Here is a 27,904-nt window from a genome sequence, read left to right as displayed (position 1 = left end):
GGGGTGTGTGTCTGTGTGTCTCTGTGTGCCTGTGCTGCTGTTCAAGACTGTCACATCGCTATCATCACACTATACAGACCGATACTCAGATGTCGCTCTCATCGCTCGCTGTGCCCTCTAGTACCCACAGACGCAGCACCAGCTCGGTTGTAGGGGAAAAAGCAGACTTAGAACGAGAACGAGAAGGAGAAGACTCGACTGTCACCATGGAACTGATGACGACACGTTCTCGCACCTCTCTTGTGAACTCGAGCACGGGGAATGTGAACGAGGAGGTGTCTGCTGAAATCACCATGCCGGCTCCCGGCTCACCGAACCTCTTCAAACTGAGAGACAGGACCATTCTTTCAGAGGAGAAGCGCAGGCTGTGCGGCTGGGCGCTCGGCATTGCCCTCTCCGGGATTGTTCTGATGATTCTGCAAACCGAACTTTGCTGGTTCGTCTGCGGCAAGGTAGGCTGCTTCGAAATACTTCAAATAAAACAATTCAGTGTACATTTTTTAAAAACATTTCAGTATCTTCTAACGTAAGCTGCTGCAAACGCGCCTTCAGAATTCTGTAACATAGTTCAGCTGTTGAACTTTGTCATTTTAAAACATTTTCCTTTCTCAGCGATAGTACGTTTTAGAAGAAAATTGATTATTTCGATTTTGTGTGTGTTAAATCTCATCCATAACTATCAAATGCCCAGTGTTGCTCACTTTAGATTAGCTATAAAGGAACTTAAAATGCCTGGAATCATTTGCCATTACATTTATTACATTTATGTTATTATTTCTACCAGGGTTGGGTTGAATTCCAATTCATATTTAAAATCAATTCCCGATTCCCAATTCACATTCACTTTTAATCGATTCCAACGATGCAACGATGAGCAGCATTCTGTTAAAATGCGCTTCTCACGGCGGCCGCACATCACTTCCATTGAAGTCACCGTTTGGTAGTCGATTAAATTGTCTTCAAATGATAGCAACTGAACAATAACAACAATGATGTCGTCTCTAAAATACCAATTGAAGTTCCTTCAAAGGAAGTGGGAATTGATTTTCAAAAGGAATTGGAATTGCAAACAGGACTGGATCCCGGATTCCATGAAGCACCTGTCCGTGGATATCCCGATCCTGATCTCAATCGTTTATTGAACCAATTAGAGCTGCATCCAGACCCTGCAGTGGTGCATGATCTCATTGTACCTGAGAATGGCCCTCCAGGACTGACCGGAGACCCCCGATCCAGGGTGATTTCCCAGCGTGCTCTAACATGCGCTAAAAGACAGCGGTGTTTTATATAGACAGAGGAAAAAATAAATAAATCCTATAGGCACCTTTCTTCAATTTGTTAAAACTTTGTTTTGACCGAAGCGGTTTAATCTCACGTCGGGACATATTTCCAAAACGTTTACTCCAGTCTTTAATTCATTCCTATTTTTAAAAGCGCTTTTAAAATATTATTATTATTATTATTATTATTATTATTATTATTATTATTATTATTAACACCTGTTAATTTTACAAAACCAGAACCGAACTAAGGGATGCATTTCCGGTTCTCTGAAGCGCTCTCGAAGTGTTTTGTGTCTCATTCTGTAGCCTGATTTACCTGATTTTTCTCCTTTTAAAAATAGGAGTTAATTAAAACGGGGAAACGCTTTGGAAATACAGCCCGTCACTTTCTTCACCCACTGCGGTGCCCTTGTCTTCATTTGTCATTTGGAGCATTTTTAACTGGCATCTACCTGCGTTTAAACGTTATCTAATATTGTGACGAAAACTTCCTAGAATTGTATTAACTGCACAAGTCAAGTCTAAATGCGATGTGTCAAATTACATAAATAAATACAGCTTGTGTTCGGAATTTTTCATAGAAAATCCTTTGGTAGATAATTTTGTTAAATGTAACGCGCTGCTTCACGTTTGAAATAATCGAGGCTTCCAATTAAGAAGCATTGTGACGCGTGGAACCCTGAATGATTCTATTTACTGCTGGCTATTGGCTGCGTGTGAACGCATTGAATCCCCGGACGCTCAGTGTTCGCTGGCTGCTTATTCAAGGTAACTCGCTCTATCACTTGTAGCCTATTGCATAGCGTGAGGGTTACTGGTCGTTTAGAACATATTCATATACATTACTGATTTCATATCCCTGGCTTTAATATCACATTATTATTAGTGGGGCTTGCGAAGCAAGAGTCCCCACTTTAAATCTCCGACATACTTCTTAATATTATTCTTTGGCACGCTACTCCTCTTACACAGTTTATGCTAGAAACGCCGTTCAAACTTTAAAACGTGTAGACCGGTCTGGAATAGTGTGCTTGTATACAACTTTTTGATATATTTTATTCTTTTTAAACTATTAAGCTTTTTGTCCATCTTCATTCACTTTAATGGGACTTTCTTCAACATTCTAAAGCTCCCCATTGTTTTAAAACACCAGCATTCAATTTACTGTAAACGACGTAACCTGTGACACAAATCAGCTGCTTTGACCACTTTCTCAACAAGACAAAATGTTAGAGGGTATGACATCTTCCTCCACTAAGTCCGCTTTATTTTCTTTTCTTTCTCGTTGTGCATGCTGTGTACCGGTTATGTGAACCCCTGTCTAAGTTGTCTGTCTTTTCTTTGCCTGCTTCCTTGGTATTTTCACTTGTGTTTAATCGCCCATGTAATTCCCAGTTTAGACCTGGTTTTCACATGTTAATTAAAACGCTAACACTGTTGATGGTTTGCTAAATCGCTGCATTTGTATGTAAATGAGGACACGCCCCTAAAGTTCAGGCCATGTCCCGCGCTCACGCTGCCTTGCCGAGTGGGCACTAACGGTCACTAAATCACATGAATGGGCAAAGTCTGTTTGCCACACGTGCGCCTGATTTGTGGCAAGCTAACTGTTCACAGAACTGTTCTGCGATTACTTTAGGTGTTTGAACGTTGCTGAATAGGGCCCACAGTGCAGCTCAGTGCAGGGGCTGTGGAGGCTCAGTGCTGTCTCTGTGTGGTACTGGCTGCAGGTTCACTGACAGTGAAGTTCAGTGCAGGGGCTGTGGAGGCTCAGTGCTGTCTCTGTGTGGTACTGGCTGCAGGTTCACTGACAGTGCAGCTCAGTACAGGGGCTGTGGAGGCTCAGTGCTGTCTCTGTGTGGTACTGGCTGCAGGTTCACTGACAGTGCGGCTCAGTGCAGGGGCTGTGGAGGCTCAGTGCTGTCTCTGTGTGGTACTGGCTGCAGGTTCACTGACAGTGCTGTTCAGTGCAGGGGCTGTGGAGGCTCAGTGCTGTCTCTGTGTGGTACTGGCTGCAGGTTCACTGACAGTGCGGCTCAGTGCAGGGGCTGTGGAGGCTCAGTGCTGTCTCTGTGTGGTACTGGCTGCAGGTTCACTGACAGTGCGGCTCAGTGCAGGGGCTGTGGAGGCTCAGTGCTGTCTCTGTGTGGTACTGGCTGCAGGTTCACTGACAGTGCAGCTCAGTGCAGGGGCTGTGGAGGCTCAGTGCTGTCTCTGTGTGGTACTGGCTGCAGGTTCACTGACAGTGAAGCTCAGTGCAGGGGCTGTGGAGGCTCAGTGCTGTCTCTGTGTGGTACTGGCTGCAGGTTCACTGACAGTGCAGCTCAGTGCAGGGGCTGTGGAGGCTCAGTGCTGTCTCTGTGTGGTACTGGCTGCAGGTTCACTGACTGCAGCTCAGTGCAGGGGCTGTGGAGGCTCAGTGCTGTCTCTGTGTGGTACTGGCTGCAGGTTCACTGACAGTGTGGCTCAGTGCTGTCTCTGTGTGGTACTGGCTGAAGGTTCACTGACAGTGAAGCTCAGTGCAGGGGCTGTGGAGGCTCAGTGCTGTCTCTGTGTGGTACTGGCTGCAGGTTCACTGACAGTGAAGCTCAGTGCAGGGGCTGTGGAGGCTCAGTGCTGTCTCTGTGTGGTACTGGCTGCAGGTTCACTGACAGTGCAGCTCAGTGCAGGGGCTGTGGAGGCTCAGTGCTGTCTCTGTGTGGTACTGGCTGCAGGTTCACTGACAGTGCAGCTCAGTGCAGGGGCTGTGGAGGCTCAGTGCTGTCTCTGTGTGGTACTGGCTGCAGGTTCACTGACAGTGCGGCTCAGTGCAGGGGCTGTGGAGGCTCAGTGCCTGTCTCTGTGTGGTACTGGCTGCAGGTTCACTGACAGTGCAGCTCAGTGCAGGGGCTGTGGAGGCTCAGTGCTGTCTCTGTGTGGTACTGGCTGCAGGTTCACTGACAGTGCGGCTCAGTGCAGGGGCTGTGGAGGCTCAGTGCTGTCTCTGTGTGGTACTCGCTGCAGGTTCACTGTCTCAGCAGGACCATGTGAAAGGGATGTGATTGTGTGGGTCTGCTCTTGTGTTGCAGGATTCGGTCTCTGTCTTCATTATCAGATTGCTGATCAGCCTGTCCACTGTGTGTCTGCTGGGGCTGCTGGTGGCGTTCCACTACAAAGACATCCAGGTGAGTAGCCTTTCAACCCTTATGAGACTTTCCCATAGTAAAAGCACTGTAAAGTGTAATAAAACACAGATAAAGCATTGTAAAGCTCAGATAGGTCAGGTAAAGCATAGGGAAGCATTGTATTTATTATTATTATTATTATTTATTTATTTCTTAGCAGACGCCCTTATCCAGGGCGACTTACAATCGTAAGCAAATACATTTCAAGTGTTACAATACAAGTAATACAATAAGAGCAAGAAATACAATAACTTTTGTTCAAGCAAAGTACAAGTGTGACAAACCACAAATCAACAATACAGCAGATAATAGTGATAGTTACATCAGGATATGATTAAAATAGTGATAGTTACATCAGCATGTGATTAAATACAAAGTACTACAGGTTAAACACTTGGCAGATTACAGTATTCTGAAGTACAGGATTAAATGCAGTAAAATAGGGGGCAGATAAGAGCAAAATAAAGCACATTTACATGAAGGGTGATAGTGTCCCAGGATACAAACAGAGGAGTTCTACAGGTGCTCTTTGAAGAGGTGAGTCTTGAGGAGGCGCCGGAATGTGGTCAGGGACTGGGCAGTCCTGACATCTGTAGGAAGGTCATTCCACCACTGCGGAGCAAGGGTGGAGAAGGAGCGGGCTCTGGAGGCAGGGGAGCGTAGCGGAGGTAGAGCTAGTCTTCTAGTGCAGGCGGAGCGGAGAGGTCGAGTGGGGGTGTAGGGAGAGATGAGGGTCTGGAGGTAGCTGGGTGCAGTCTGGTCAAGGCATCTGTAGGCTAGTACAAGAGTCTTGAACTGGATGCGAGCGGTGATCGGGAGCCAGTGGAGCGAACGGAGTAGTGGAGTAGCGTGGGCGAAGCGAGGCAGAGAGAACACCAGGCGGGCAGCAGAGTTCTGGATGAGCTGGAGCGGACGGGTGGCGGACGCAGGGAGGCCAGCCAGGAGGGAGTTGCAGTAGTCTAGGCGGGAGAGTACCAGGGCCTGGACCAGGAGCTGGGTAGCATAGTTGGTGAGGAAGGGTCGGATTCTTCGGATGTTGCTCAGGAAGAATCGGCAAGTGCGTGCCACAGTGGAGATGTGCTGGGAATAAGAGAGGCAGGGGTCCAGAGGTCTGGTAAAGCATAGGGAAGCATTGTAAAGCAGAGATAGGTCTGGTAAAGCATAGGGAAGCATTGTAAAGCACATAGAGGTCTGGTAAAGGCGGAGCCGTCCTTCAAAATGAGATGTAAAACGGGGGTTATATTTTTAGTGACTGCAGCAGTTGTGCTGTATAGTTCTCACCCTAGTCTAAGTCGCTTTGGATAAAAGCGTTTACTAAATGAATAATTCAGTTACTAATAAATAATATAGCTAGCGCTTATAAGAGGTATGAAAAAGGTTTCCAAAGCATTGGCTAGTGCTTACTTTAAATTGAGGTAGAAGGGGTTGATGTAGAAAGTGCTAATTAAAGGGAAGAGTCGATTTTAAAGATGGTCAGCGCTCCTTTTAAAGGAAGGGACCAATGATTCTGTTAATAAAGCTAATAAGAGGTAAAAGAATAGGTTTTAAAGATGGTCAGTGCTCTTTTAAGTGACTCTGCAGCAGCAGCAGCAGTTGTTGATGCATAGTTCACCCCCAAGTCTCTAAGTCGCTTTGGATAAAAGTGTCTGATAAATGACTGAATAACAATGGCATAATAATGCAGCCAGTGCTGATAAGAGTTGTGCCGAAGGGCAGGCTGGTGATTGCCTCATGTTGTGTTCTTCAGCCAAGCTTCGACAGGTATCTGGTAGCTCCACGGTGCGTGTGGAGTTTCTGAGGCTCGTGTTTCACCCGGCACAGGCTCTTTTTGCAAGACAGTGTTTAAGACGCTCGCTAGTGGTGCGAGGGGTTTCCGGTTAGTGCCCAGCCTCCTCTGCCCTGTTACAAAGGCAGTGCTATTACTAAAGGGAACAAAACTGGGATAGGAGTCCTTCTGTCCCCTCCTGATGTGACCCCTTGTTGTCTGTCTGTCTGTCTGTCTCTCCACACAGGTGTTCATGATCGATCATTCTGTGGAGGACTGGCGCATCGCCCTCACTTCCTGCCGCGTCTTCTCCATCTCCCTCGAGCTGGTAGTGTGTGCCCTGCACCCCGTCCCACTGGCCTGGCTCCCGGGGAGTGGAGAGGTGGGGGACGGGGAGGGGTTTAGGAGGACGGGCTGGAACTCCACGCTCCCCACCCCTCCCGCCTGCTCCCTGCCGGTCTGGGAGCTGCTGCTCAGCTCCATGATGTTCCTGCGTCTGTACCTGGTGCCTCGCTCCCTGCTGCTTTACAGCAAGATCCACCAGAGTGCCTCTTACAGGAGCATCGGCTCCCTCAACAACATCAACTTCCACTTCCTCTTCGTGCTCAAGCTGCTGATGAACACCCAGCCCGGCCTCACGCTGCTCGCCTTCATCGTCTTCCTCTGGCTCACCGCCTCCTGGATCCTCACTCTCTGCGAGAGGTCAGTGAGCAGCTGAAGTGCCTGTCTGCTGAGGGAGCACCTTAGAATGGGCTCCTCACAGGAATATAAAACAGTGAAAGCATGGGAAGCACAGAGAGGTCTGGTAAAGCATAGGCAAGCATTGTGAAGCACAGAGAGGTCTGGTAAAGCATGGGGAAGCATTGTAAAGCACAGAGAGGTCTGGTAAAGCATAGGCAAGCATTGTAAAGCACAGAGAGGTCTGGTAAAGCATAGGCAAGCATTGTGAAGCACAGAGAGGTATGGTAAAGCATAGGGAAGCATTGTAAAGCACAGAGAGATCTGGTAAAGCATAGGGAAGCATTGTAAAGCACAGAGAGGTCTGGTAAAGCATAGGGAAGCATTGTAAAGCACAGAGAGGTCTGGTAAAGCATAGGCAAGCTTTGTAAAGCACAGAGAGGTCTGGTAAAGCACAGGGAAGCATTGTAAAGCACAGAGAGGTCTGGTAAAGCATAGGGAAGCATTGTAAAGCACAGAGAGGTCTGGTAAAGCATAGGCAAGCTTTGTAAAGCACAGAGAGGTCTGGTAAAGCATAGGGAAGCATTGTAAAGCACAGAGAGGTCTGGTAAAGCATAGGGAAGCATTGTAAAGCACAGAGAGGTCTGGTAAAGCATAGGCAAGCTTTGTAAAGCACAGAGAGGTCTGGTAAAGCATAGGGAAGCATTGTAAAGCACAGAGAGGTCTGGTAAAGCATAGGGAAGCATTGTAAAGCACAGAGAGGTCTGGTAAAGCATAGGGAAGCATTGTAAAGCACAGAGAGGTAAAACAATACTTACACTGGCCTTGCCTCTCAGCTACGGAGCCTGCTCTTCAGTTGAATGGTCAGCCCTTGCCTCTCCATTCAGTTCAGTGGGCTGAGGCTCCAGTCTGATGAGCACTGTGCCCCTGCAGGCAGAGTGAAGGTGCTGTGGGCAGCATGGAAGATACGGTGTGGCTTGTCGCCATCACCTTCTTGACGATCGGATATGGAGACCTCACCCCCAAGACCACCTGTGGGAAGACAGTCTGCCTGCTCACCGGAGTCATGGTAGGAACACTACAGAGCGGGCTCTTCAGTTAATAACACTGACCTCTCCACTACAGAGCGGGCTCTTCAGTTAATAACACTGACCTCTCCACTACAGAGCGGGCTCTTCAGTTGAGTTAATAACACTGACCTCTCCACTACAGAGCTGGCTCTTCAGTTGAGTTAATAACACTGACCTCTCCACTACAGAACTGGCTCTTCAGTTAATAACACTGACCTCTCCACTACAGAGCTGGCTCGTCAGTTAATAACACTGACCTCTCCACTACAGAGCTGGCTCGTCAGTTAATAACACTGACCTCTCCACTACAGAGCTGGCTCTTCAGTTGAGTTAATAACACTGACCTCTCCACTACAGAGCTGGCTCTTCAGTGAATAACACTGACCTCTCCACTACAGAGCTGGCTTTTCAGTTGAGTTAATAACACTGACCTCTCCACTACAGAGCTGGCTCTTCAGTTAATAACACTGACCTCTCCACTACAGAGCTGGTTCTTCAGTTGAGTTAATAACACTGACCTCTCCACTACAGAGCTGGCTCTTCAGTTGAATGGTGAGGTGTTCCTCTGTTCGCATCCAGCCCTCACCTCTCCATTCTCTTCGATGCGCTGGGATGCGAGTCATTGCAACGTGCTGTTTCTATGTGTACATTATGTTGAACCATCTGTCCTATGCTGTCTGTAGGGAGTGGGATGCACCGCCATGCTGGTTGCTGTCGTCTCAAATAAACTGGTGCTCAACAAGGCTGAGAAGCACGTGCACCAGTTCATGATGGACACAAAGGACACCAAGAAGGTAGGCCAGCATGGGCTATGTCATGTATTATTATTATAATTTCTTAGCAGACGCCCTTATCCAGGGCGACTTACAATTGTTACAAGATATCACATTATTTTTACATACAATTCCCCATTTATACAGTTGGGTTTTTACTGGAGCAATCTAGGTAAAGTACCTTGCTTAAGGGTCCAGCAGCAGTGTCCCCCACCTGAGATTGAACCCACGACCCTCCGGTCAAGAGTCCAGACCACTACTCCACACTGCTGCAATACAGGAACCGGGAATAAGTAACCAACCCCCCAGTGGTGTTTTTAGGCACTTAACAAATCTGTCTCTGTGAAGATTTGCAATCATCCTCCACCAACGACAGCACCAACCAAGCGAATGAGACAAGCAATCCACTCTGACAGCGACTAAATAAGAGCATACCCATTGAAACACCTTTTCCTTACAAAATAAGTTATTTTTGCAGTTCATACCCAGTTTAATTCACCGTTCCTGAATTATCAAAAATAAAAGTTTCTTTAAATTCACTTCAATTTGCAATTTATCAAAAATAAAAATTTCTTTAAATTCACTTCAATTTGCAATTTAGGAGGGGGAGGGGGAGGGGGAGGTCTGTCATGCAAAGAGTTCAATAGAAAGTGCGCTCTCAACTTTATTATGTGGTTTGTCACACTTGAGAATTATTGTATTTCTTGTTCTTATTGTATGACTTATATTGTAACACTTGAATGTATTTGTATTTGCTTGCGATTGTAAGTCGCCCTGGATAAGGGCGTCTGCTAAGAAATAAATAATAATAATAATAATTATGAGGCAGGCATCGAACACTTAGAACACAGCTTTTCAACTGGAGACCCGCGGGCCACGTCCGGCCCGCAAGGGACCACCAAGTGACTGCCGACAGTTAACAAAAAATTATAAAAATGTACTAAAACAAATATGTTAAAAAAAATGTAACATCGTAATTCAATTTGTGATAAAGACGTGTTTTATTTTTGTATCCGGCAAAGTAATGCGTGCATCACACCGCCCCTTTCGAGTCACGAGCCACTCTGTGGGCGATTTCAGTTTTTTATTCGTGCTGCCATTAATTTTTTTTTCTGTTTTTTTTTTTTTTTAAGTGATATAAACGTGGCTCTCTAGTCTAGCTGGTAAAACGATGGTGAAAATCGTAAATTCAACAATGAGTGGACCAATAAATACTTATTTTACCAACTGTACCGAACGCAAAGCCAGTGTGTTTATTGTGCAAGGGATGTGTGTCAGTAAGGAATACAATATGAAAAGGCGTTTTGAAACCAAACACGGAGCTTTTGGAAATACGTGTCCAGACGGCTCAGCAGTTAGAAGCTCAAATGTAGAGGCGCTGATCTCTTCCTACCAGCTCCTGTGCAATTGTGCGCTGATCGATTTGCTTTTTGAGATTTATTAAAAAGTATACCATAAAAAGGAGATTAACAGTTTGGTCAGAAACATCAAATGTCGTCATCTGGGAAATGAACCAAAACGTAGAAACAAGATTTCATTTTTGTGTCACATATTGTGTGATGTGAAGTTTTTTTGTGTCACATCTTTACCTTACTTACAACCACACTGTCACATACATTTTAAAATGTTTGGAATGATACTCTGTTAAATGTTCACACTGTTCTATTATTAAAAGTAGTATTCATATGGTAACATTTTTAAGTCTTGTTCAATATAAAAACATATTGTAACGGTCACCCTACACAGTTGATAGGCAACTGTACTGTCCTCCCTTAGGAGATACTACTGGCCAAATAATTAAAACTAAATAAGTCAGTAAGGGTGACTGACAGTAAAACAGGGTCGTCACAATGCGTCAATTTAACTACACAACACTGATTTATTCCAAGGAACACAAAGCTTGACAAAAAGAATAATACTAAACAATTACAGAAGAAAACAACTCAATTAGGGACAGAGTGACAAGGAAGAGAATATAGTGTAAAACAAACCCAGGAAAACAGATTATAAATGAAGATACACAGCAGAGCTTAAGAATATAACCACAACAATTTAACAATTACTGACACGGAGGATGATTAATATACAGCATGAATAAACAATGCAACACAAAATATAAATCAACAAAATAGTAATGAAGTCCCAAAGAGTAACAAAAGAAAAAAAAACAACAACAATGACAAAGTCAATGGAAAGAGCTCACCAAACCGGTATGGAAGTCCAGTTAATTACTTGGGATGAATGTGAACGATGATGTAGAGGTCTTCAGGAGATGAAAAACATTGAGAGCGATGAAATGGATGTTTGATGAAAACTGAGGTTGCAAACAGTCCAGAACAGATGCACAAAAACATACAACCACACACTCCAGCAAAAAAACACAAAAGAAACTACCCCACCTAGTAAAATACTTCTGTCCCGACTAACTTTTTTTCTAATTAAAAAATTAGTTATTTATTTATTTCTTAGCAGACGTTAAAGAGCCCTGGCTTAGAAACATACGTTTTTAAATCTAAACTAGATGGTAACCTTACAAGTAAAGTTGTGGGGCTTGCTTTATTGGGAAAGTGGTCAAAGCAGCTGATTTGTGTCAAAAGTCACGTTGTTTACTGATTGTCTCATGCTTAGAATGTGCGAGAATTTGAAATTTCTCAAAGTTCTATGGCAGTTAATTCAACAGTGGGAAGTAGCCTACTGAAAGAAGTTGATGCGTTTACTAAAACAGCTGGACCTCTTGATTGGAAGATGCCATTCCTCTTTTGATTTCATATTTGAATAGCTGAGAAGTAGAGGAAGATTTTATTTCCTGTAACTTTTTGTCTAGCTTGTTTGGAAAGTGGTCAAAATTTCAGTTGTTTATAAAAAGTTAAAGAAAATTTAGTTGATGCGGTTACTAAAACAGCTATTCCCCTTGATTGGTAAAAGTTATTTCTGTTTTGATTTCAGATTTGAATAGCAGCAAAGTAGAGGAAGATTCCATATGCTCTAACTTTTTGTCTTACTTGTTGGGAAAGTGGTCAAAGCAGCTGATTTGTGTCAAAAGTTACATCGTTTACAGTAAATTGAATGCTGGAAGTCTGGGAGTTTTTAAACAATGGAGAGCTTTAGAATGTTGAAAAAAGTCCCATTAAAATGAATGAAGATGGACAAAAAAGGACAAAAAGCTTAATAGTTTACAAAGTATAAAAAATATCAAAAAGTTGTATACAAGCCTCTGAGGAGGGTCATGTTTTTCAGAAATCCCAGCGCAGTGAGCGAGTGCGCTTCTCCGGCCGTCAATTTGTGACCCCCTGGTCCTTGTTTCTTTTTTCAGGTCAAAAAAGTCCCCTGGGTCGACATTGTCTATACCTTTTAGGATTTTGAATGTTAGATACAAGACGGGTAACTGTGGGACACTAAACTCATGATACTGAGGTACTGGGGGTGGGTTGGGGGGGGAGGGTGCAGTCTACCTGGTGTAGCAGGGGGCCATGCTCTGGGACCCCCGTGACCCCTGTGTTGAGAGCAAGTGCTGATTGTGGTTGGTCTCTGTGTGCAGATCCGCAACGCGGCAGCCAACGTCTTGAGGGAGTGCTGGCTGCTTCACAGGAGCAGCAGAGGCAGGAAACACAGCGGAGAACACAGGAGGGACCAGAGACGACTGCTGAAGGCCATCCAAGTGTGAGTGAGACCAAGCGACAAAAACAAGCATGCACACGTACCTGAATACTGAGATTCTGAGAGCATGTTGAATTATTTGGGGAATTGTCAGATTATATTTATTTTTTTCTTAACCACTGGCAAAGATATGCACAGGTCATCAGTAGTGTGTAGAGCAGGATGCGTGCAGTGTGAGGTCATGTATCTAATGTTTATTCATGTCCATATGCACTCTCATCCACTTTATTGTTGCAGTGTGCATCGTATGGAGAGCTCTGATTGGTATAATCCTAAGATTTAAACGTGTAGGAGGAGATTTAATGTCATCAGGCGAGTCTAAAACTCTTCTTACTTTTCCTTTGCCAGATTTCGGAACGCTAGGCTCAGGCAGAGGAAGAAGATAGATCATGGTAATAAAGTGGTGGACCTCTTAAAGGTACGTGCTGGAGCAGCTCTCCGCTGGACTGTCTGTTGCTGGGTTATTATTTGTGAGCTCACTGGCGTGATTTGCTATGTTAAGCCAAGGGAACACGAGGCCACTTTCTCAGGAACAGTGGCTTGAAACCTGGTTCCTGGAGACCTAGTTTGAGGCAACTTTGCTGTATCAAAGTCTCCCCTGGTGTGCCGTGCAGTGGCCTGTGTCCCTGTCTCTGTGTGCATGCCTCATTCTGTCTCTGTGTGTGTCCCTATCTCTCTCTGTGTGTGTGTACCTATCGCTGTGTGTGTGTGTGTCTCTGCAGCTGCAGGTGATGACGTGTGTCTGTTTCTCTCTGTGTCTCTCTCACTTTGTGTGTCTCTGCAGCTGCAGGTGATGATGTGTGTGTCTCTCACTCTCTGTGTGTCTCTGCAGCTGCAGGTGATGATGTGTGTGTCTCTCACTCTCTGTGTGTCTCTGCAGCTGCAGGAGATGTGTGTCTCATTGTGTTTGTGTGTGTGTATCCCTGTCTCTCTCACTCTCTGTGTGTCTCTGCAGGTGATGTGTGTCTCATTCTGTTTGTGTGTGTGTCCCTGTCTCTCTCACTCTCCGTGTGTCTTTGCAGCTGCAGGTGATGAGTGTCTGTCACAAAGACGGCCGGAGTGGGTGGCGTCAGACCAGAAACAGAAACACAAACGACAGAGAGATGGGGTTTTGGTGAGGCTGAACGCGTGATCGCGTTCAGCATTTAATAAACAGAACAGAAAATAAAAGGTTGGAACAGACAAAAACACGGGACACGGCACTACACGCCAAAATAAAAAGACAAACAAAACGGACTACACAGTAAACAGACAGTGCACAGACAGACAAACGAAACACGGTGAGTGAGACAGTTATTCACTTTATATTTACGTTCTTTCTTATTATTTAATTTCTCCTTCTCCACACTCGTTCTCCACTCACCGAACACCTAACCTTGAGTGCAAGAAATGTGCGTCTATATATACTATGGTGCTGGGATTCAATTACTAATTAATTATTCACTTGAATCCCAGCACGTGAATTAATTCTGTGCAACCCCGTGCTCACATATTACATTTAACCAGCACGTGAAGTGATTTGTGCTCTCCTCGTGCCTAAATACAAATCTACACTTTTTAAATACACGTGAAACACAGACCCGTTTATATCCCGTGTACCAATCTATACACCAACATTAACACACGCACGCAACATACAAATGCACACAGGGACGGGGCGCATTGCCACATATACCCCCCCTTGTGCGCAGCACACATGGCCTCAACGGCCACCTCCCCCCTTAAAAATCCAGCAGTCCAGGCCAAAGTCTCGGGCTGGGAAGGGAGGCTTCAGTGGGCCCATGGCTGGCCATGCTGTCAGCACCCCTGCCGGTAGTGGCACGGCTGACAGCCTGTTGGTTTGCTCCTGCAGCGAAACTGCTGCTGGGGAAAGTGGTCTCCTGACCTCTCCCCCTGTCTTTGTAGCCGGTAGCTCCCTTTGGTGGGGCTCCGACCACAGTACTGCCGGCAGCGAAGAAGCTACAGTGGGAGCAGGTCTCCGGACCTCCCCCACGATCTCCGGCAGCGAAACTGCTGCAGTGGGAGCAGGTCTCCGGACCTCCCCCACGATCTCCGGCAGCGAAACTGCTGCAGTGGGAGCAGGTCTCCAGACCTCCCCCACGATCTCCGGCAGCGAAACTGCTGCAGTGGGAGCAGGTCTCCAGACCTCCCCCACGATCTCCGGCAGCGAAACTGCTGCAGTGGGAGCAGGTCTCCTGACCTCCCCCACGTTCTCCGGCAGCGAAACTGCTGCAGTGGGAGCAGGTCTCCTGACCTCCCCCACGATCTCCGGCAGCGAAACTGCTGCTGGGGTTGGTGGTCTCCAGACCTCCTCCCCCTTCTTTGTAGCCGGTAGCTCCCTTTTCTGGGGCTCCGGCCACCGTACTCCCTGCGGAGGTACGGGCAGCAGAGGCAGCTCCTGCTCCTCTGCTCCGGGCGGTGGCGGAGGCAGAGGCAGCTCCAGCTCCTCTGCTCCTGGCGGTGGTGGAGGCAGAGGCAGCTCCAGCTCCTCTGCTCCTGGCGGTGGTGGAGGCAGAGGCAGCTCCAGCTCCTCTGCTCCTGGTGGTGGTGGAGGCAGAGGCAGCTCCAGCTCCTCTGCTCCTGGTGGTGGTGGAGGCAGAGGCAGCTCCAGCTCCTCTGCTCCTGGCGGTGCTGGCTCCCTCTGCTGTGGCGGCTGGGCATGTGCGCGCCGTGCTGCCTTCAGCAGCATAGCGAGAGGCTGCTGGGGGACACCAGCATCCTGCCCTTCTCCCCCCCAAAAATTTTCAGGGGGTTGAGCCTGTAACCCCTCCCCTTCCGGCTCTTGGGGCTGAACCAGCAGGCATTTTCCCTCTGCTGGTGGCTTGGGTCCCAGGGCTGTGGAAGCCCTGACTTGCCTCCCTTTGGGCTGTGGACGCACCGACTCCTCCCTTTTGGGCTGTGGACGCCCCGACTCCTCCCTGTTGGGCTGTGGACGCCCCGACTCCTCCCTGTTGGGCTGTGGACGCACCGACTCCTCCCTGTTGGGCTGTGGACGCCCCGACTCCTCCCTGTTGGGCTGTGGACGTTCGGGCTCCTCCCACTCAGGCGTAGGACGTTCGGGCTCCTCCCACTCAGGCGTAGGACGTTCGGGCTCCTCCCACTCAGGCGTAGGACATTCGGGTTCCTCCCACTCAGGCGTAGGACGCTCGGGCTCCTCCCACTCAGGCGTAGGACGCTCGGGCTCCTCCCACTCAGGCGTAGGACGCTCGGGCTCCTCCCACTCAGGCGTAGGACGCTCGGGCTCCTCCCATTTGGGCTGTGGACGCTCAGGCTCCTCCCATTTGGGCTGTGGACGCTCAGGCTCCTCCCCATAACTGTGGAAGGGACAGTGGGCGAACAGGTGATCCTGGTCGCAGAGGAGGCACCCCGGCGATGGCTTGTTACATCGCCGTGGATGCCTGGCCCTTAGGCGGCACTCCTCCTCCCTGTCCTTCACCTCTTTATCCGTCTCTGCCTCCCGCTTGGGCTGTGAAGGCAAAACCAGCAGGCATTCACCCTCTGCTGGTGGAGATGGGGACAGCAGGTACTCACCCTCGGCTGGTGGAGATGGGGACAGCAGGTACTCACCCTCTGCTGGTGGAGATGGGGACAGCAGGTACTCCTCTGCTGGTGGTCCTGCTACCTGGGCTGCTGTTCCATTTATGGTTGCCTCCAGGTAGCTGAGGACAAACTCCACACCTTCCTCCAAGGTGTTTGGGGTGTGTTCCTCCTGATATGCCTCCCATCTCTCACTGTCCATCATCCACAGGGCCCGGACGACTATGGGCAGAGACTGGGCCTCCAGCCCAGCATTTTCTAGGAACCAGCCCCGCAGTTTGATGGCGTCTTCTGCCATTGACTTTTTTTTTTTTTTTAATCCAGACCCCTCCTGGTCTGACGCTTGGAGGCGCGGCTATCCCACGATGACACCACGTGTCACAAAGACGGCCGGAGTGGGTGGCGTCAGACCAGAAACAGAAACACAAACGACAGAGAGATGGGGTTTTGGTGAGGCTGAACGCGTGATCGCGTTCAGCATTTAATAAACAGAACAGAAAATAAAAGGTTGGAACAGACAAAAACACGGGACACGGACACGCCAAAATAAAAAGACAAACAAAACGGACTACACAGTAAACAGACAGTGCACAGACAGACAAACGAAACACGGTGAGTGAGACAGTTATTCACTTTATATTTACGTTCTTTCTTATTATTTAATTTCTCCTTCTCCACACTCGTTCTCCACTCACCGAACACCTAACCTTGAGTGCAAGAAATGTGCGTCTATATATACTATGGTGCTGGGATTCAATTACTAATTAATTATTCACTTGAATCCCAGCACGTGAATTAATTCTGTGCAACCCCGTGCTCACATATTACATTTAACCAGCACGTGAAGTGATTTGTGCTCTCCTCGTGCCTAAATACAAATCTACACTTTTTAAATACACGTGAAACACAGACCCGTTTATATCCCGTGTACCAATGACTATACACCAACATTAACACACGCACGCAACATACAAATGCACACAGGGACGGGGCGCATTGCCACAGTGTCACATTCTGTTTGTGTGTGTGTCCCTGTCTCTCTCACTCTCTGTGTGTCTTTGCAGCTGCAGGTGTTGTGTGTCTCATTCTGTTTGTGTGTGTGTGTGTCCCTGTCTCTCTCACTCTCCGTGTGTCTCTGCAGGTGATGTGTGTCTCATTCTGTTTGTGTGTGTGTCCCTGTCTCTTTCACTCTCTGTGTGTCTCTGCAGCTGCAGGTGATGTGTGTCTCATTCTGTTTGTGTGTGTGTCCCTGTCTCTCTCACTCTCCGTGTGTCTTTGCAGCTGCAGGTGATGTGTGTCTCATTCTGTTTGTGTGTGTGTGCCTCTCTCACTCTCCGTGTGTCTCTGCAGCTGCAGGTGATGATGTTTGTCTGTTTCTCTCTGTGTGTCTCAGCACCTGCAGAGGATAACGTGTGATCTCAGTGTGAACTGGAGCAACTCGTACAAGGAGCTGGAGCAGAGGATCAACTCCTTGGAGCAGAAGATGGATGCGCTGAGAATAGCCTTCCATGACATATCGCAGCCCCTCTCCAGAGCCGTGCAGCACAGAGCAGAGGACTACATCCTCACGTAGAGCCCTGCGTGAGGGGCTGGGGCTGGGAGGGTGAGTGGCTGGGGCTGGGGCTGGGGCTGGGAGGGTGAGGGGCTTGGAGAGTCAGGGACTGGGAAACTGGGTGCCAAGGTGTCTGAGCATCTGGATTCAGGGTCCCTAGCAATGGGAGACCAGGTCATTTCACCATGAACAACAGGGATGAAAATAAAACTTCTATTCCATAGCAGTTTCACCTAATCCAGGTTTTACTATGAGCTAAATTAGCCACAGTATGTCTAGGTAACAAGCTCAGGTGTATCTTATTAAACTCTTAGTGAAACCAGGAATGGATCACACTGCTGTGCAACGGGAGTCTGATTCCCAGCCCTGTAGATAGACTTTGATTGAAGGAGGTTTGTATCTGATTTTATAGTGAAGAAAGCTACAGTATGTTGGTGGTAACTGTGGGATGTTTAGACAGAAAGATCAGGGTTGGGAATCAGACTCCTATTGCACAGCAGTGTCGACCATTCCAGGTTTTACTGCTACCAGCTTGATCAGCCTAGTGTGTCTAGGTAACAAGCTCAGGTGTGTCTTATTATTAAACTCCTAGTGAAACCAGGAATGGATCACACTGCTGTGCAACGGGAGTCTTATTTCCATCTCATTTTCTTTTTCTTAGCCTGTGATATCTGAGCAGATCTCAATCCGAGTGCTTCAATACATGTTTTATGCAGTACTCCGTGAGAGAGAATTAAAAAGAAGCTCTCTATCCAAGGCGAATCAGGGTCTAACAGGAAACTCAATCACTAGAAACACTGAACAAAGCAAAATGATATAGCAAAATCGATAAACAGACTAACTCGCTATTTTCATAATTACCTAACAGATTAACACATTTGATATGATTGATTAATAAATTAATAAACTGATATTATTAATGATCTTTCCTCCTCTGCACAGGTGTCTGTCTCCAGCCACCCGTCTGTCTGCCTGTCTGTCCAACAAGACTCTTGTTGACCAGGAATAGTTGGACCAGAGCAGCTGTTATTCTATTCTCCAAACACCAGGGGGCAGACTACAGCTTGTGAACAGCCACGGGACTCTGTGGTAAAGAAACTCAGGAAGGCCATGTGCCTTTTTTAACAAGCAAATCAAATGATTTTTTAAAATCTTTTTTCTTTAAGAACGCAAACTGTGACGTGAACAATTAGGGTTGATCTGGGGTGCATTTCCACGCTATGACCAGGTCATCTGGTTGTGTGTTTTCGTGATCAGGTCACTAGACCTAGAACTAGCGGTCACGGGTCCACTGAACCAGTGAACTCGGTCTGTGGCACGGCTCATGGTTGTAAACAGCGTCATGTGCACCTATCTGTGCTCTGAGGTCATCCGATTCTGGCCTTCTAGCTATTCCAAAGACTAAGACAAAGGGCGAAAGAGCTTTTAGCTATAATGCACCGAGATTGTGGAGTACATAGATTGCCATCTGATATCAGGGAAGCTCGAGTCACTAAGCTTGAGGTTAAAAACTCATTTTTTTAGATTAGCTTTTGAATCCTGATTTTGTGTCTCAATCTATTAATATTGTCATTTTACTCTTCTCTTTTTATTAATGGTATTTTCATGTTTTTCCTTCACTGTGTTTCTGTTGCTTTTAATTATTGAATTGTTCCTTAGTAACTGTTCTCTTGCTAATCTTCTTATTAATTGTACCATGTTTTCTGTTGTCTTTGTTTAATTTTACTGCATTCTTGTTTTCGATTTTACTGTATTGTAAATTGCTTTTGGGACACTGGTGTGAAAGGCGCTATATAAATAAATAAACTTTAAACTTTAACCAGAGGCATTGTGGGATTGAGGTTTCCTGTCAAGGTGGCATCGCAAGTTTGCAACTTGTCTCTGTAACCTTTTCTGAAAAAGATGGACAACAAACATGTACTGAAGTGCAGGGAAGATGTATTGAAGGTGGGTTTAAGGTCCTGTGAAGCATTGTTTGATATACCCCAAAAATAAGCACATTTCATTTGCAGTTTACTGCACATATAACACAATAACAGGTACATTTCATAGGCTGAGTGGAGGCGATTGTGTGAATATGTTTAATATTTTAATGTCAGATGGTTTGTGTAGATTATAAAGTCATGTATAATAATGGGGCTGATATATATATATATATATATATATATATATATATATATATATATATATACACACACACACACATACACACACACATTAGGCTAAAAATGATTAATTGCTCTAAGTAAATGTTGATCACAAATTTTAAAAAATTGAAATACAATTAAAGCACCTGGAACAAACTACCTATAGTCCATATGCATTGCAATGCAGTTAACACGTTTGCTTAGAGACGTCTACAGATATATTTTGCATGATTTGTTGGTATAGAACTTGTAACAGACATATGTATGACATTAGTTAAATTCATCACCATTGATAGAGGATGTGCCTGTTTCTCTGCTTTAATTAAACTCATCACCATTGATAGAGGATGTGCCTGTTTCTCTGCTTTAATTAAAGTCATCACCATTGATAGAGGATGTGCCTGTTTCTCTGCTTTAATTAAAGTCATAGCCATTGATAGATGATGTGCCTGTTTCTCTGCTTTAATTAAAGTCATCACCATTGATAGATGATGTGCCTGTTTCTCTGCTTTAATTAAACTCATCACCATTGATAGAGGATGTGCCTGTTTCTCTGCTTCTCAGCTGTCTGGTAAAACCTGGATATTTTATTCCAACAGAAATCCAGTAAAAAATACAATAAATGAATAAAACAAAGAGAAGCTGTGGTGTCTTGTTACTGTTATATTGTACGCTGACAAAAACAGTATAATAGCGCTATGTAACACTCGTCTTTATTGTTACATAATTCCATATCTCACTCAAATGAATCAATAGACTGAACAGGATTGTTGGCAAACATGATGACTGCGTATATTTTAAACAATTTGTTTAACAGATTCCACACGGCCATTTCAGTAAGGCTGTCATATCACAGGAGTAGTGTTGTTAATGGCACTCTGTACATTCATTATATACATGACATTTTAAAATAAGAATTCTACAGACCTTGCAAAGCAAAATCAAACCAGCTCTTCTAAGTGTGTTTCTATTTTGCTTTCAAGGACACTTCTTCTTCTGCAGTAATAACTCAAGAGCTGAGCTATTTTTCAATGAACTGTGATGGAAATTCAAAAGGAATTCAAAAGGTTTTCAGATTGTGTTTCCAGACAAACCTAAATGGGTCGGTTTGGAAACCAATCATAAGTGAGAAGATCCTTTAACAACTTTTACCTGGTCCTTCAACTTACAGTTTAATATTGATTTTCTTAGTCATGTGTCAGACACACACACACACACACACACACACACACACACATACATACATGCTGTAACAGGGTGGTTGAGGGTAGATGTATTAGCCTACGGCTGGATAGGGTCTTATTCCCTCAGGCACTCTCTTAAACCCTAGTAGGTAGATGTAGTACCAGTGGGCTGACCACTAGGAGGCACTGTTCTGCAACTTGGTGGTTCTATGCAACACAGCACACACACAGATACATACACTCTCACACACACCCTTGGAATCCAGATTTCATTGGAGACAGACAAGCTAATGAAAAGAAAGTACATTACTGTTTATTAAACCTTTTGGATGATACAGATTCACAGGACCAAACATAGTGTACAAAACACTCCTGAATGATTTGAGTTATTTATTTATTTTATTATTGTTAAATCAAGTTATCAATATATATTTAAAACACATTGTTATATTTCTAATGATATAATAACAACTCAAGTTTACTTCCCACCCCCACCTCCCCTATTTCATTCCTGTGGTCATCCACCAATCTATATTCATTTCAAACACTCCTGAATGTGGATAAGAAGAAAACAGAGGAAACAGCGACATCTAGTGGAGAACAAAAAACAGACACAAGCAGACAGCAATCATGTACTGTGTGATTAGAAACAACACGTCTATTAATATCAGTCTCCTGTCAGATCACAGATAATAGGATAACAGGATTGATGTCACCAATCTCAATCAGGATTTAATAAGACTACCTACTGGTTTGAATTCATTGGAAAGAGGGTTTCTTCTTGGAAATAAAGTTGCAGTCGTCATTATTTATTACTCCTCAAACGGTAGATGAAGCAAGATAGATTCAATGTAACGTTATAATATAATGGGGAGAGTGGATTGTAACAGTGTAGAAATATGTAGGAAACGACTTCCATAAAATCCATGATACTGAATGAAATAACGTTTCACATCCTGTGTAAAAATACAGGAAGGAATCTCAGTCATGTCATTTATGAGATCCATGGAAATGTCTTCTTTCTTGTGATGATATTTTACTCACGTTATTATTAAAATAAGCAAACAATTATAATATAAACTTTGAACTGCCTGATGAGTTGACCCGATGCATCTAATTAAATGCTTCTTAGGGTAATTATCCGAAAGTTCTCAGAAATACAATTAAATAATTAAACAAAAATAATAACACAAGGAAAAGACATAAGAACATAAGAACGTTTTTAAACGAGAGGTGGCCCCATTCAGCCCATCTTGCTTGTTTGGTCGTTAGTAGCTTATTGATCCCAGAATCTCATCAAGAAGCTTCTTGAAGAATCCCAGGGTGTCAGCTTCAACAACATTACTGGGGAGTTGGTTCCAGACCCTCACAGTTCTCTGCATAAAAAAGTGCCTCCTATTTTCTGTTCTGAATGCCCCTTTATCTAATCTCCATTTGTGACCCCTGGTCCTTGTTTCTTTTTTCAGGTCAAAAAAGTCCCCTGGGTCGACATTGTCTATACCTTTTAGGATTTTGAATGTTTGAATCAGATCACCACATAGTCTTCTTTGTTCAAGACTGAATAGATTCAGTTATTTTAGCCTGTCTGCATTCACCATGCCTTTTAAACCCGGGATAATTCTGGTTGCTCTTCTTTGCACTCTTTCTAGAGCAGCAATATCCTTTTTGTAACGAGGTGACCAGAACTGAACACAATATTCTAGGTGAGGTCTTACTAATGCATTGTAGTGTTTTAACATTACTTCCCTTGATTTAAATTCAACACTTCTCACAATATATCCAAGCATCTTGTTGGCCTTTTTTATAGCTTTCCCACATTGTGTAGATGAAGAAATTTCGGAGTCAACATGAACTCCTAGGTCTTTTTCATAGATTCCTTATTCAATTTCAGTATCTCCTATATGATATTTATAATGCACATTTTTCTCTATTACATGTCATTTGCCATGTGTCTGCCCAGTTCTGAATGCTGTCTAGGTCATTTTGAATGACCTTTCCTGCTGCAACAGTGTTTGCCACTCCTCCTATTTTTGTGTCGCATGCAAATTTAAGAAGTTTGCTTACTATACCAGAATCTAAATCATTAATGTAGATTAGGAATAGCAGAGGACCTAATACTGATCCCTGTGGTACGCCACTGGTTACCTCACTCCATTTTGAGGTTTCTCCTCTAATCAGTACTTTCTGTTTTCTACCTGTTAACCACTCCCTAATCCATGTGCATGCATTTCCTTGAATCCCTACTGCGTTCAGTTTGAGAATTAATCTTTTATGCAGGACTTTGTCAAAAGCTTTCTGGAAATCTAAATAGACCATGTCGTATGCTTTGCAGTTATCCATTTTCAATGTTGCATCCTCAAAAAAGTCAAGTAGGTTAGTTAGACATGATCTCCCTTTCCCAAAACCATGCTGGCTGTCTCCCAGGATATTGTTACCATATAGGTAATTTTCTATTTTGGATCTTATTATAGTTTCCATAAGTTTACATATAATAGAAGTCAGGCTTACTGGTCTGTAGTTACCTGGTTCGGTTTTGTCTCCCTTTTTGTGGATCGGTATTACGTTTGCTATTTTCCAGTCTGTTGGTACAACCCCTGTGTCAAGAGACTGTTGCATGATCTTGGTTAGCGGTTTGTAAATAACTTCTTTCATTTCTTTGAGTACTATTGGGAGGATCTCATCTGGCCCGGGGGATTTGTTTATTTTAAGAGCTCCTAGTCCCTTTAACACTTCTGCCTCTGTTATGCTAAAGTTATTTAAAATTGGATAGGAACAGGTCGACATGTGGGGCATGTTGTCCGCGTCCTCCTTTGTAAAAACCTGTGAAAAGTAATCATTTAATATATTTGCTATTTTTTTTTCTTCATCTATGATTTTGCCATTTGTGTCTCTTAGACATTTAACCTCCTCTTTTTAATTTATGTCAGTTTAATTTATATGTGGAAAAGGGCTTGTTTTCTGTGCTTTCTGGAGTTGTTAAATTTGATTATTATTATTATTATTATTATTATTATTATTATTATTATTATTATTATTATTAGTTTATTTAGCAGATGCCTTTACCCAAGGCGACTTACAGAGACTAGGGTGTGTGAACTATGCATCAGCTGCAGAGTCACTTCCAACTACGTCTCACCCGAAAGACGGAGCACAAGGAGGTCAAGTGACTTGCTCAGAGTCACACAATGAATCAGCGGCTGAGGTGGGATTTGAACCGGGATCGCCTGGTTACACGCCCTTTTCTTTAACCACTGGACCACACAGTCTCCTATGATTGCTTACAGACAGTTGCTCAGTTGAGAGTTGCTGCCTGCTAGGTTTGGTTCAGAGGAAGGGCAGCGAGTGATTGGCTGTGCCAGTCCTCAATCAGCAGATGGGCGGGTCTCGACTGAGTGTCTAGGCGGCTGCAACACCATGCTGCACACAGTGGCGCTGGATACACTCAGGAGATGAGCGTCCGCTGTGCAGGAACCACAGCTATGCAAAACTTGAGCTGCAACATGGTGCTTGTGAAGGCAATGCCCAGGCGAGGCCGTATGAAACAGCAGGAGTCGTCATATGAATACCGGCTCATCAGTATGTTATTTTAGGGGATATTGATCCCAGGTAATCTATAGCGAGGGTTACGTAGTGCCTTTGGCCATTGTACAGTTTCTTGTACGTGTCCTCTGTGCGTTACTATCACTGGTAGCGTCACATAACCCGTTTGCTTACTTTTCTGTTCTGTGTGTGTATAAAGCCTGCACATACAGATGTGCTCAAATTTGTTGGTACCCTTACAGCTCATTGAAATAATGCTTCATTCCTCCTGAAAATTGATGAAATTAAAAGCTATTTTATCATGTATACTTGCATGCCTTTGGTATGTCATAGAATAAAGCAAAGAGGCTGTGAAAAGAGATGAATTATTGCTTATTCTACAAAGATATTCTAAAATGGCCTGGACACATTTGTTGGTACCCCTTAGAAAAGGTAATACATAATTGGATTATACAGTGCCTTGCGAAAGTATTCGGCCCCCTTGAACTTTGCGACCTTTTGCCACATTTCAGGCTTCAAACATAAAGATATGAAACTGTAATTTTTTGTGAAGAATCAACAACAAGTGGGACACAATCATGAAGTGGAACGAAATTTATTGGATATTTCAAACTTTTTTAACAAATAAAAAACTGAAAAATTGGGCGTGCAAAATTATTCAGCCCCCTTAAGTTAATACTTTGTAGCGCCACCTTTTGCTGCGATTACAGCTGTAAGTCGCTTGGGGTATGTCTCTATCAGTTTTGCACATCGAGAGACTGAAATTTTTGCCCATTCCTCCTTGCAAAACAGCTCGAGCTCAGTGAGGTTGGATGGAGAGCATTTGTGAACAGCAGTTTTCAGTTCTTTCCACATATTCTCGATTGGATTCAGGTCTGGACTTTGACTTGGCCATTCTAACACCTGGATATGTTTATTTGTGAACCATTCCATTGTAGATTTTGCTTTATGTTTTGGATCATTGTCTTGTTGGAAGACAAATCTCCGTCCCAGTCTCAGGTCTTTTGCAGACTCCATCAGGTTTTCTTCCAGAATGGTCCTTTATTTGGCTCCATCCATCTTCCCATCAATTTTAACCATGTTCCCTGTCCCTGCTGAAGAAAAGCAGGCCCAAACCATGATGCTGCCACCACCATGTTTGACAGTGGGGATGGTGTGTTCAGGGTGATGAGCTGTGTTGCTTTTACGCCAAACATAACGTTTTGCATTGTTGCCAAAAAGTTCGATTTTGGTTTCATCTGACCAGAGCACCTTCTTCCACATGTTTGGTGTGTCTCCCAGGTGGCTTGTGGCAAACTGTAAACGACACTTTTTATGGATATCTTTAAGAAATGGCTTTCTTCTTGCCACTCTTCCATAAAGGCCAGATTTGTGCAGTATACGACTGATTGTTGTCCTATGGACAGAGTCTCCCACCTCAGCTGTAGAACCAGAGTGATCATGGGCCTCTTGGCTGCATCTCTGATCAGTCTTCTCCTTGTATGAGCTGAAAGTTTAGAGGGACGGCCAGGTCTTGGTAGATTTGCAGTTGTCTGATACTCCTTCCATTTCAATATTATCGCTTGCACAGTGCTCCTTGGGATGTTTAAAGCTTGGGAAATCTTTTTGTATCCAAATCCGGCTTTAAACTTCTCCACAACAGTATCTCGGACCTGCCTGGTGTGTTCCTTGTTCTTCATGATGCTCTCTGCGCTTTAAACGGACCTCTGAGACTATCACAGTGCAGGTGCATTTATATGGAGACTTGATTACACACAGGTGGATTCTATTTATCATCATTAGTCATTTAGGTCAACATTGGATCATTCAGAGATCCTCACTGAACTTCTGGAGAGAGTTTGCTGCACTGAAAGTAAAGGGGCTGAATAATTTTGCACGCCCCATTTTTCAGTTTTTTATTTGTTAAACAAGTTTGAAATATCCAATAAATTTCATTCCACTTCATGATTGTGTCCCACTTGTTGTTGATTCTTCACAAAAAATTACAGTTTCATATCTTTATGTTTGAAGCCTGAAATGTGGCAAAAGGTCGCAAAGTTCAAGGAGGCCGAATACTTTCGCAAGGCACTGTAGTGATATTTCAAACTAATTAGTTTCTTTAATTAGTATCACACATGTCTCCAATCTTGTAATCAGTCATTCAGCCTATTTAAATGGAGAAAAGTAGTCACTGTGCGGTTTGGTATCATTGTGTGCACCACACTGAACATGGACCAGAGAAAGCAAAGGAGAGAGTTGTCTGAGGAGATCAGAAAGAAAATAATAGACAAGCATGGTAAAGGTAAAGGCTACAAGACCATCTCCAAGCAGCTTGATGTCCCTGTGACAACAGTTGCAAATATTATTAAGAAGTTTAAGGTCCATGGAACTGTAGCCAACCTCCCTGGGCGCGGCCGCAAGAGGAAAATCGACCCCAGATTGAACAGAAGGATAGTGCGAATGGTAGAAAAAGAACCAAGGATAACTGCCAAAGAGATACAAGCTGAACTCCAAGGTGAAGGTACGTCAGTTTCTGATCGCACCATCCGTCGCTTTTTGAGCGAAAGTGGGCTCCATGGATGAAGACCCAGGAGGACTCCACTTTTGACAGAAAAACATAAAAAAGCCAGACTGGAATTTGCTAAAATGCATATTGACAAGCCACAATCCTTCTGGGAGAATGTCCTTTGGACAGATGAGTCAAAACTGGAGCTTTTTGGCAAGTCACATCAGCTCTATGTTCACAGACGAAAAAATGAAGCTTTCAAAGAAAAGAACACCATACCTACAGTGAAACATGGAGGAGGCTCGGTTATGTTTTGGGGCTGCTTTGCTGCGACTGGCACAGGGTGCCTTGAATCTGTGCAGGGCACAATGAAATCTCAAGACTATCAAGGCATTCTAGAGTGAAACGTACTGCCCAGTGTCAGAAAGCTCTGTCTCAGTCGCAGGTCATGGGTCCTCCAACAGGATAATGACCCAAAACACACAGCTAAAAGCACCCAACAATGGAGTAGAACAAAACATTGGACTATTCTGAAGTGGCCTTCTATGAGTCCTGATCTGAATCCTATCGAACATCTATGGAAAGAGCTGAAACTTGCAGTCTGGAGAAGGCACCCATCAAACCTGAGACAGCTGGAGCAGTTTGCTCAGGAAGAGTGGGCCAAACTACCTGTTAACTGGTGCAGAAGTCTCATTGAGAGCTACAGAAAACGTTTGATTGCAGTGATTGCCTCTAAAGGTTGTGCAACAAAATATTAGGTTAGCGGTCCCGTCATTTTTGTCCATACCATTTTCATTTGTTTTCTTATTTACAATATTATGTTGAATAAAAAATCAAAAGCAAAGTCTGATTTCTATTAAATATGGAATAAACAATGGTGGATGCCGTATTATCTGAAAATGGATTCATCATGTAGCATAAGAATACCATGTACTTTGAATGGTTTAGAAAAGTATGTTTTCATGTAACAGACAGAAAGTAGAATTTGAAATGTCCTAATACCACATTTTCCATTAACACGGTGTTTTGGAGGACCGATTCTTGTGTAAAAACATTTATAGCTGCACCA

The 27,904-nt window shown here is 44.5% G+C and overlaps 2 protein-coding genes across 2 annotated transcripts in view; both read left to right on the top strand.

Moving 5' to 3' along the window:
- Positions 1-27,904, top strand: part of LOC117965704 (E3 ubiquitin/ISG15 ligase TRIM25-like) — a 300,687-nt gene that overhangs the window by 197,330 nt on the left and 75,453 nt on the right. The gene's annotated exons all lie outside the window — the stretch shown is intronic.
- LOC117968797 (intermediate conductance calcium-activated potassium channel protein 4-like) lies at positions 62-18,744 on the top strand. Its single transcript, XM_059016322.1, has 9 exons — positions 62-452; positions 4,352-4,447; positions 6,460-6,914; positions 7,824-7,959; positions 8,644-8,754; positions 12,272-12,393; positions 12,739-12,808; positions 17,321-17,530; positions 18,422-18,744. Exons 1-8 carry the CDS (start codon positions 90-92, stop codon positions 17,498-17,500), a joined length of 1,533 nt encoding a protein of 510 aa, XP_058872305.1. The 5' UTR covers positions 62-89; the 3' UTR covers positions 17,501-17,530; positions 18,422-18,744.

This window comes from Acipenser ruthenus, chromosome 52, assembly GCF_902713425.1.
Source record: "Acipenser ruthenus chromosome 52, fAciRut3.2 maternal haplotype, whole genome shotgun sequence".
NCBI lineage: Eukaryota > Metazoa > Chordata > Actinopteri > Acipenseriformes > Acipenseridae > Acipenser > Acipenser ruthenus.
This window is presented reverse-complemented; position numbering and strand designations above follow the sequence as displayed.

Coding starts and splice junctions, on each gene's coding strand:
- LOC117968797 (XM_059016322.1), top strand. CDS start 90: ATGTCGCTCTCATCGCTCGCTGTGCCCTCTAGTACCCACAGACGCAGC. Junction 7,960..8,643: donor GCCTGCTCACCGGAGTCATG/GTAGGAACACTA, acceptor TGCTGTCTGTAG/GGAGTGGGATGCACCGCCAT. Junction 8,755..12,271: donor ACACAAAGGACACCAAGAAG/GTAGGCCAGCAT, acceptor CTCTGTGTGCAG/ATCCGCAACGCGGCAGCCAA.